The sequence below is a fragment of the Penaeus japonicus genome, unplaced genomic scaffold (assembly GCF_977035675.1).
Source record: "Penaeus japonicus unplaced genomic scaffold, GWHDUDI00000001_assembly GWHDUDI00000031, whole genome shotgun sequence".
Taxonomy (NCBI): domain Eukaryota; kingdom Metazoa; phylum Arthropoda; class Malacostraca; order Decapoda; family Penaeidae; genus Penaeus; species Penaeus japonicus.
Genome location: NW_028234433.1, coordinates 15,040,359 through 15,050,358, shown reverse-complemented (window position 1 = coordinate 15,050,358; position 10,000 = coordinate 15,040,359). Strand labels below are relative to the sequence as shown.

Genomic DNA, 10,000 nt, shown 5'->3' with positions numbered 1-10,000 from the left:
GTACAGTAAAAAGAGGCCCCTTTACACACTGCATAATTAGATATTATATAACACTTTAAAAATAATAAATAGATAAATTAATTAAAAATAAACATGTTGTTATCTTTCTTACTATTTTTCAAATTTCCTTGAAAGAAATCTATAGATACTGCTAGTATACAGCAACATTACCCAATCAACATCAGTTACTGTGAGAACAAAATGCACAGGTGTAACTTTCCCTTCCAGCACTAACTCTATTCTTTACCATTGCAAGAAATAAATATAATAGCAAAAGATCTTCGATGTTCATTCATTAGTTCAGAGTTTAGTGCAGCTGCTTCCCGAAACAGCTGACTGATCCAAAACCGTGAGGACAGTCACTGCATCGTGGATGGTGTGGAAGATCTGGTCTGTTGTGATGGTCTTCAGAGTACCGCATTTCTCTAAGCTATCCAGTACGCTTTCTGAAAACGCAAGGGTGTAAATTGTAATCGGGCCTGATTCAGTTTCGTAAGAAGAGGGTACATTAATATCAATATGATCAATAATCTAATATAAAGAGAAAGATATATCAATGTGTTCTGAGCAAATAAAAACAAGATGCAAAAAAGGTGAATAGTATGCTATGTCTTCCGTACCTGAGACTGACGCAAGAATGAGTTCAATGCCTGCTTCTTTATATTCCTTTCCGAGTTGCGCGATAAGTTTTCCACCAGTGGAATCCAAGTAACTGATTTTACTCATGTCTACCACTAGCCACTTGACTTCCTGAAATATCAACATTGAAACCGATTTAAAGCATGTTATTAATTTTATTTTTAAAAAATCAAATTACCATCACCATCAGGCTTAGTTCATCCTACAAAGGCAAGTTACTTTAGATTCAATATTTCCCGCAAAGTGCAAGATCTAAATTATTTCTTTATACATCAACGGGAAAAAACTTACGGGAACGGAGAGTACTGCATGCTTATCATTCTTGTCGTTGGCATTTTCTTCAAAATCTTCGGGGATCTTTTCCGTACTGCCGCGACCCTCATTTTCCTATGGAAGAAAAAGATGCTATTTCTAAAATCCTACTAAGATTTTAAACACATCTACAAAAAAGAGAATTATATGTGAAGCATGCGATATCATAACCGTATTTTAAGTCTGATGTAAGGCTGACATATCAAATATCTAATGACGAAAGATGTTCAAAACAATAGTATATAGAAATTTTCCAGAAATATTTTGCTCTGGAAATTTCACAATACTCCTGCACTTTTAGCTTTCTATGCCGTCTATGGTACCACAGAAAAATGTTGTTATAAAAAGTAAATATGTAGGTAAATATCAAATATCAAAGACCTTTTTATATCATATATACATGAAATCCATATGAACTAAATTAAATTCTAGGATAGTAATTGTCACAGAACATCCTTAAAGTATAAAACATTATGTTGCAGTCACTCTGCATTACCTTGCTAGGGTCGATGATCAAGTCAGACTTTGACTGCTTCTTCTCAAGAGCTTTCTTTGTACTAACAATTGCACTAGGGTCCAACCCTGTCATAGAGAGCATCTGAGACCGGAAATATTCACTGTTTGCAAAGTGCAGAGGCCCATTAAAGTGGAATATGGAGACTGAAGGGACTTCTGTAGTCTGTAATACAGTTCAAAAATATGTAAAAATGTTAAATACAGCTCTTCCTTTGATATAAAATCTATGCAATTATTTGTCTTAATTTAAGAATATAACTGAAAATATATATGTAAATCCATACAAGTAATTCTGTAAAACTACTGTCTTAAAAGAGAGAGAGAAAAAAAAAGAGATAAAAAAATATATATAAACACATGATTCCATAGACTTACTGCAGAGTACTTCTTGATATCCAAGTAAACGTCTGTGTTGGGGACAGAACCAAGGATGGCTGTGCTCGGCGCTTGGCCTCTGTAGAGCAAAACAAACAGCGAAATCACGACTCCGATCAAAAGGCCATAATCGATGTCGATGATGACCACCGCAAGGAAGGACACAAGCCAGATGGAGGCATCGGCACGTGAGATCGCCCACACTCTCCTCAGGTCATTCACTTGCAGGAACATTCCCTTCAGAGCCACGACAATGATCGATGACAGAACACACTGCATGGAGAGAAGATGAAAAAAAAAAATAATCTCAGTACAGTACATAAATAATATGCACATTCATTATCAAAGGATACCAAAACTTATAGGTATTCGACGAAAGAGCTTACGTTTGGAAGCGTTTCGAACAAAGGACCCACAAACAGAAGGACAAGCAACAGGAGGGCACAGGAGATGACCGTTGTCATCTGAGTGACACCCCCAACTGCTTCCTGAATCAGTGACCGAGCGAGAGAGGCCGCAATGGGACCACATCCGAAGAAAGCTCCAAATACGTTACTTGCAGACTGTTGGGAAAAATGGAATTCTTCTAACTGGATTTACTTGAGAGTATCAGTAGCTACTTCTGAAGCCTTTACAGATTTAACTTTGATGTAATGTAAGGGTTGTATTAAGCAAACTGACTATGGCTTTTATTTTCTTATTTAGTGTCAATATATTATCCTCTATTACTTATGAATAAATGACATTTGATATGATTAAAAGTAAAAAAGATAGTTCTTTAAATTATGGTGCATCACAATAACACAATGATTTCCTTTTATATTTGATTACCTTTGTGTAAAGAACAAAAGATTCATAATCATCATTACCTGTGAATAAAACTCTTGCGCTGCATCGACTTCATAATTATGCTTCTTGGCGAATATTTTCGCCATAGAGTAAGATACTGTATATGCTACAATCGTGATAACAAAAGCATCAACAACCACTTTTGGCAGAAGCTCAAACGGCGGCACCTCAGGCTGAGGCAGTCTGGAAATAACATAAATATTAAGTCTTTCAGTCGAATTCACCATAACACAAAATCAAAACTCGCCACATACTCCACAAACTGCAAACCAACAATAATCAAACCACCACACAATCTTACCATTACTGATCATCATCTATCAACTTATCCTTATCCCCAATCATCAAATAACCTCTTATTATCATCAAATAACCTCTTATTATCATCAAATAACCTCTTATTATCATCAAATAACCTCTTATTATCATCAAATAACCTCTTATTATCATCAAAGAGAACAGCTTACCCCGTTGGAATTTCTCCGACGATGAGGAGGTCATACTGCTCGTTCAACCTCCCGAAGTAGGAGGCGGCCGTTCCCAGAATAACGGCTATGAGTTCAATGGGTACGGGGATGTTCGTCTTCTTCCGTAATATCGGCTGTTTGGGGAAGAGGAAGTCGATAAAAGAGTCTAGATTTGGATTTAGATGAATGCTTTGAATAATGACGATTCAGTATTGTTTAAATCTATGTTTGATTTGGAGAGAAAATATATATGTTCAAAGTACATGGGAAATGTATGTACAAGTACCTAGATTCTTATAATTTACATTATTTAAGTAGAAGGTGTACTTATAATCATTATCATATTTTTTACTATTACATCAAAATGTCTACTTTAGTACTATATAAGTGATAATATTCCATTTCTTACCTTAAGCACTTCGTTGTTCAATATCAAAACAGCCATTGTGATTATGGAGCCTATCACAGCTGCTATGTTGGAATTAACTAATTGATGGATGATGTCACGGTAGGTCTAGAAAAACAAATGTTAGAGAATATCAATGATTTTGCATCTGTCTTCATTATCGTAAATTCCCATTCTCTCTATTGTTTGTTATCAATAGAATGGTAAACAATAGACACGAATTTCTTTTGAGCCTGTATTCCACATAATTATTTTCTGCAGACATTTTATTTATACCCGTTAAACTACATACAGTCATAATACAACTTACATAAATAATCTTGAATGGGCCGCTGTATCCCTTGATCTGAATCCCGAAGAGGTACTTGACCTGTGACGTTAACACGTGGAAGGCAGCGCCGGTCGTGAATCCGGACACCAGCATTTCGGAGAGGAAGACGCTGAGTGACCCGAGTTGTAGCATCCCCATGATGAGCTGTGAGGAATGAGGGTATGTGGAATATTAGGAAGCAGAGAGAGAGAGAGAGAGGGAGAGGGAGAGAGATAGGGAGAGGGAGAGAGAGAGGGAGAGGGAGAGGGAGGGAGAGGGAGAGGGAGAGGGAGAGAGAGAGAGAGAGAGAGAGAGAGAGAGAGAGAGAGAGAGAGAGAGAGAGAGAGAGAGAGAGAGAGAGAGAGAGAGAGAGAGAGAGAGAGAGAGAGAGAGAAAGAGAGAGATAGAAGAGAGAAGAGAGAGGGAGAGGGGGTAGCGAGAGAGGAAAGAGGAAGAGAGAGAGAGAGGAATATGGAGAAGAGAGAAGAAAATGGAGCAGAGAGAGAGAGAGAGAGAGAGAGAGAGAGAGAGAGAGAGAGAGCGAGAAAGAAAGAGAGAGAGAGAGAGAGAGAGAGAGAGAGAGCGAGAAAGAGAGAGAGAGAGAGAAAGCGAGAGACAGACAGACAGAGACAGAGATAGAAAACGCGAGAAAGCGATCTACCATCAAGACAGCTCACAAACACTAAGTGATAAAAGGCATTAAACAACCAATGCCTCACTCACCTCCCATATCCCAACCATGAAGGACACCAGGGCCGCCACTTGAGTCGCCGTGTAGGATGGATCCGTCATTGTGGAATTGCCTGCCATATCTCCTTCCACAGCGCTGCCTTCAGGAGTGGCTAGATCTGCTACGACTTTCCCGGTCATCAGGCAGGTGACAGCAAAGCTACCTGAATTGATGGCATTAAATGATAGTCCATGTCATTCAGTGGCATGTTTGGACTTTTTTGATTGGGTGGCCTAAGTGGGAAGCTAATTTATAGGGGTTACATAAAGTACACTTTGAAACGCAAAAGATATGCTGTATATACCGAGAGTTTATACTATATAATATGATGATCATATAACGATATATGGCATAAGGATGATATAATAATATACAGTATGATAGATATAAAATAATATATAATGCGATAATTGCACAATAGTCCTAGTTCCTTTATCTACTTCGTTCAAATGATCCATCTTTCCTTTACCTACGTCTCCATATCCCCTTCTTCCTTCCTTCACCCCCCTCTCCCTCATTCCTTTCTTCCTTTTCTCATTCCCCCTTCCCTTTCTACCCCTTATCTTTCCTTCCTTTCTTCCCTCCCTAATTTTCCTCCTTCCTCCCTCCCTCCCTCCCTCCCTCCCTTCCCTCCCCCTCCCCCCTCCCTCCCCTCCCCGCGATACCCACCCATGGAGCAGTGTCGAGAGGTGCCCAAGAGAGCGTAGATCAGCACGGGGAAGAAGCCCATGTAGATGCCATTCACAGGTGGGAGGTTGGAAAGCAGCGCGAAGCCCATGCCTGTAGGAAAGCCAGTGGTGAGTGAGGTAGAATCATATACATATACCATCACAAAAATGAGTTATACTTGTTATTTATACTGAAATACGTTTATATCAAAGATCCTTCAGTGGATTATACTTGTTATTTATACTGAAATACGTTTATATCAAAGATCCTTCAGTGGAAAGATGCACGAGGTAGGATTTTCCTCATGAAAGATACTGATTGTGTCACTTTGGCGATTTGGTAGTTACTCTGATTACCTTCTGTTACACTCTGTTCGTAGTGATGAGCTGTTTCTTTTCACTTGATTCTATTATTGACTTTCTGTGAGTTATATTTAAAAATCATCAAGGACGCTTATGTATTCATGGAAGTTTAAGTATAACAAAACATTCTACCGCCGGGCTGGGTAGTTTTTGTTTTAATTTCCATCTTTCGAACTTGTTAGAAAGAGAGGTATAAAAAAGTCTTCAGTTTCCGAAAGAAGGAAACCAAGGGCTGCAGAATGTCAGATTAATATTATCTTATATCTCTTCGTATCCAAGAGTTCAATATGCAGCAGCTTTAATGCAGTCTGCAGTGATAAACTACTTATTTGAACGGATTAGTTAAGCTTCGTCACGATTAGTTATGATCGCAACCAGTATGATGACACACTAGAAAGACAAATGCCTGGGTACGATTCATACTTAATTATCTAATTTTCAATATTCACTAACCAAATCTCACCTTGGGGAATATGCATGATGGCAATAGTAACGCCAGCAATAAGATCGCCGAGAAGATACTCCCTGAAGTTGTATGCCGGCAGCCATGACAGGATGGGCAGGCGGGCGCTGACGGCTGACGTCAGGCAACCGCATGAGAAGCTGCATGTTTTCCTGACCTTCGTCTGGATCGCCTCCCGCAGCCCTGTCCGGAGAGAGGTCATCCGATTAGTGTTGCTTGCGTCCTTGCTTTGGTGTTTGTAAAGCATCCTCTTGGGAAAGGGAGGGAGGGGGCGAGGTGCGATTATATTACTCCTGCAGGCAAGGTTGAAGTTAAAGATACATGTTTTATGATCGTGTTTCCTTAAGCTCTCTTGCTAGACGGTACATTGCAACCTCACAGGAAGCCGTACTTTCGACAAATGCAAAACTTCAGAATACTTCCTTCCCATACAAAAAGTCGTTAATGGTAAAGACAGAGGGAAAATACCGGAAAAAAAGTTGAGGTCGCATGAGAAATGAACCGACCCTAAGCGGCCCAGGGTCGCGATTCAGTTTCACATTTTTTTTTATAACTCTCTGAACTGAATTGAACTGGCTGGAGGTGAGGGATGCCAGACAGTCCTTGTGCACACGCGCGAACTGCCAACTTATTTCCCGCCCATTGAGAATTATATATATATATATATATATATATATATATACACTAAACTAAATAAAAGTAAAATGTAAAATCATTCACAATAATAAAATACATAATAAGGAAGGAATAATAAAGAAATAACTAATACATAAATAAAATACATAAAAATACATAGATAAACAAAAACAAGAAAAGGAAATACTCTATGATAGCAAAAACAGAAGAGAATAATGAGGAGAAGAATAAGACGGAAGGGATCGAAAGCAGACGGCGAGCGCGCGAAAGAGCTCACCAGGTGAATGGCCAGGGTCGAAGTGGTAATTCCTGCAGCGCTGCGACACGTTGAGGGTAGGCCGCACCACACACATCTCTCCTGAAGGACTCCCCTCTCCGTCGCCCCCGCCGCCGCCGCCGCCCTCGCCCATCTTCGAGATCACCTTTGTCCCTGACTCACTGCGGGAGGAAGGAAGGAAGGAAGATGGCTTGTTAGATGCGAGTGTTCTTGACCTTCGTTTGGGCGCGTAGGAAAATGGTGTTCGAGGAATTGCTTGTCTCTCTCTCTCTCTCTCTCTCTCTCTCTCTCTCTCTCTCTCTCTCTCTCTCTCTCTCTCTCTCTCTCTCTCTCTCTCTCTCTCTCCATATGTATAAGTATGAGAGTGTGTTTGAGTGTGAGTTTTGGTGTTTGTGTGTGTGTGTGAATGTATATGTTTGTTTGTGTGTGTGTGTGTGTGTGTGTGTGTGTGTGTGTGTGTGTGTGTGTGTGTGTGTGTGTGTGTGTGTGTGTGTGTGTGTGTGTGTGTGTGTGTGTGTGTGCGCGCGCGTATCCCGCATCCATGTGTGTACCTTTGGATATATATGTGTGCATCTATATCTATATTCTTGTAGAGCAAAAAAAACATGAAACAAATAAAAATACAAGACCCTACTCTAAATACATTATTCAACCCTTCTAGGGAGAATTAAGAATTCCCCCCACACTATGGCAGCCTTGATCTTACCCTCTACTACAAACATAAACAAGAAGAGAATGATAAATGGCTCGTTTTCCATCTGAACGAAACAAGGGCAGAATACTGATGCTTAAGTAAGTGACTCAAAGATATTACGTTAATTCATATATAATAAAAGCATATATACGATATATTCCTGTTCCTTAGTGTTAATTCTTTCAAATGGAAATCAAATGAAGTTAAATGTTATATTTCGTTTTGGAAAATGGCTGATGTAAGTTCATACAATAATAGTAACGTATATATCGTGTAGATCTATATTTTGCGATGCTTATATTTGCACAATGATGTTTTATCTATATAGTAAGCAACGCATTCTAAAGAAGAAAATTCTATATGTGAAATGAATTGTATGTTCTTGCAAGGAAATGAGAAGTGTAATTTATAACAGAATTAGAATATATATAGCATATTTTCTAGGGTAATTGTTATTGTGGTAGAGTTAGCAGTAGTGAAGGCAGTAGCAATATTGCAGTGGAAGTAGTAGAAGTAGTAATTATATTATTATTATTGCTATTATTATTATTATTATTAGTAGTAGTAGTAGTAATAGCATTAGAAGCAGAAGCGGAAACATTATTGGTAATAGCTGTTGGACTCCTAATAATAGTCATTGTTTTATCATCCTAATCACCCCCATTATAAATAAAATGACGTTTCTAAAATCTAACTTGCTTATCCTAAGAACAGATAATTATCCACCATCGGAACGAAATAACGAGTTAATCATATACATATTTCGCACTGGCGTAAATCTAACCGATAACTGATCTACTCGAAAACAATTCTAACGCTGGTCTACATTGCAATACAAGACACCTTTGCAATATTCCTCATACAACATCTAGTTCAAGGGCTATGCTACCTCTGATTTCGGATCAATGATACTAACCTCCAGGTAAACAAAGTGAGAAACAAAAAAACAAGACAAAACAAACGCAACACCAAAAAAATAACTAGGTGCCCATAATCACCATAACGAAATTGGGGATCAGGACATACAAGCCTACAACACAACACCCGTCCATTCACACTCATTCACATGCCGAATGAACGCCGGTAAACGCAAGGGGAATCTACAATTAGGGTTCAACGTCCTGTCAGGGAGGGACTTACATGGAGGTCTAAGTGCTTCGTGATTCGCAAGACATTCCATGGTGATAGATTAACAGGATAACCCATTTTATATAAAAGAGGTTTGCTGGCGGATGAGAAAGCAGATCCGAAGTCCTGGATTTCATGTCTTAGTAAACTATTTTATATGGTGTTTTTTTCTACAAACGTTTTGAATAAACGATGATAAATGTTATAGGAACCACTTTTATACATTTTTAGATATCTCCCGTATCCGTATAATCTCCCATTAGCAGACCTTTGACTATCCTTAACTCGTAAATAAAGAGGGAGGAAAGAAAGGAAGGAAGAAGGGAAGGCGGAGGCGGCGAATAACAAGTTATTAAGCATATGTCCCGGTTTCTTTTACACTAAAAAAACAATCAGGAATCGGGATACATATACACTAACATCTGTACCATCAAAGCTTAAGCATCTACAGTCAAGTACGGTGCATCAGCTGAGCACCTTGACCCACCATAACAGAGAACTTACCAATCTCGACTACCCGCAAGGAGAGGCACTAGCAGTATATAATGACGCAATACTATGGAGGTCTTTATCTTACGTTAAAAAAAAGCTATAGCCGACAGACTTTCTCTCCTAATAGACAATCGCTTTATCTCACATTAATAGGCTTTACTCCGCGTCGCTTTAGTGAAGCTAGTTCAGTATTTTTCATTTGTCGATATCGAATCCTGCTAATCACGAAACACAAGAAAAAATAAAACAATTTTTAAACATTTCCTACCTTAAGAAAGCCTCCTTTGTCTCATCATCCAATGTATCCTCCTGCATCCCCATCCTGGAAGAAAATAAAAGCACTCAGAGAGCGCAAACCTCTCCCGAGCCCAATATTCCTTATCTTGCAAAGAGATAGATCGAGATAGAGAAAGAGGAAGAGAAAAGATAGAGGAAGCGGTAGAAATTGATGTAAAACCAAAGTTAGTGCTGGAGGGAGACTGAAGGAAAGATAAAGAAAGAAAGAAAGAAAGAGGGAGAAAGGGAGGGGGAGGGGCAGAGAGAGAGGGAGAGTAAGAAGGATAGAAAGAGAGAGAGAGAGAGAGAGAGAGAGAGAGAGAGAGAGAAAGAGAGAGAGAGGAAGGCCAGTTTCAAAACACGTATGTTTACCACAAAACAGATAACAGACCCAGTTCC

At 39.1% G+C, this 10,000-nt stretch overlaps 1 protein-coding gene across 3 annotated transcripts in view; it reads right to left on the bottom strand.

Annotated features, from left to right (window-relative positions):
• The window catches only part of LOC122246378 (prestin), a 28,315-nt gene that overhangs the window by 98 nt on the left and 18,217 nt on the right, over window positions 1-10,000 (bottom strand). For 2 of the 3 annotated variants that reach the window (XM_086555734.1, XM_043004923.2), the window contains exons 2-16: window positions 9,594-9,647; window positions 7,012-7,172; window positions 6,099-6,281; window positions 5,274-5,384; window positions 4,598-4,767; window positions 3,875-4,039; window positions 3,568-3,672; window positions 3,159-3,292; window positions 2,712-2,874; window positions 2,229-2,405; window positions 1,843-2,115; window positions 1,448-1,630; window positions 931-1,026; window positions 621-750; window positions 1-446 (exon numbers count right to left, since the gene is read on the bottom strand). The exon at window positions 1-446 is cut by the window's left edge and continues 98 nt beyond it. In XM_086555734.1, the coding sequence (XP_086411860.1) occupies window positions 301-446; window positions 621-750; window positions 931-1,026; window positions 1,448-1,630; window positions 1,843-2,115; window positions 2,229-2,405; window positions 2,712-2,874; window positions 3,159-3,292; window positions 3,568-3,672; window positions 3,875-4,039; window positions 4,598-4,767; window positions 5,274-5,384; window positions 6,099-6,281; window positions 7,012-7,172; window positions 9,594-9,647 (2,251 nt within the window). In that variant the 3' untranslated portion in view covers window positions 1-300. The remainder of the gene's footprint in view (window positions 447-620; window positions 751-930; window positions 1,027-1,447; window positions 1,631-1,842; window positions 2,116-2,228; window positions 2,406-2,711; window positions 2,875-3,158; window positions 3,293-3,567; window positions 3,673-3,874; window positions 4,040-4,597; window positions 4,768-5,273; window positions 5,385-6,098; window positions 6,282-7,011; window positions 7,173-9,593; window positions 9,648-10,000) is intronic. The other variant, XM_043004924.2, reaches the window with a different exon arrangement.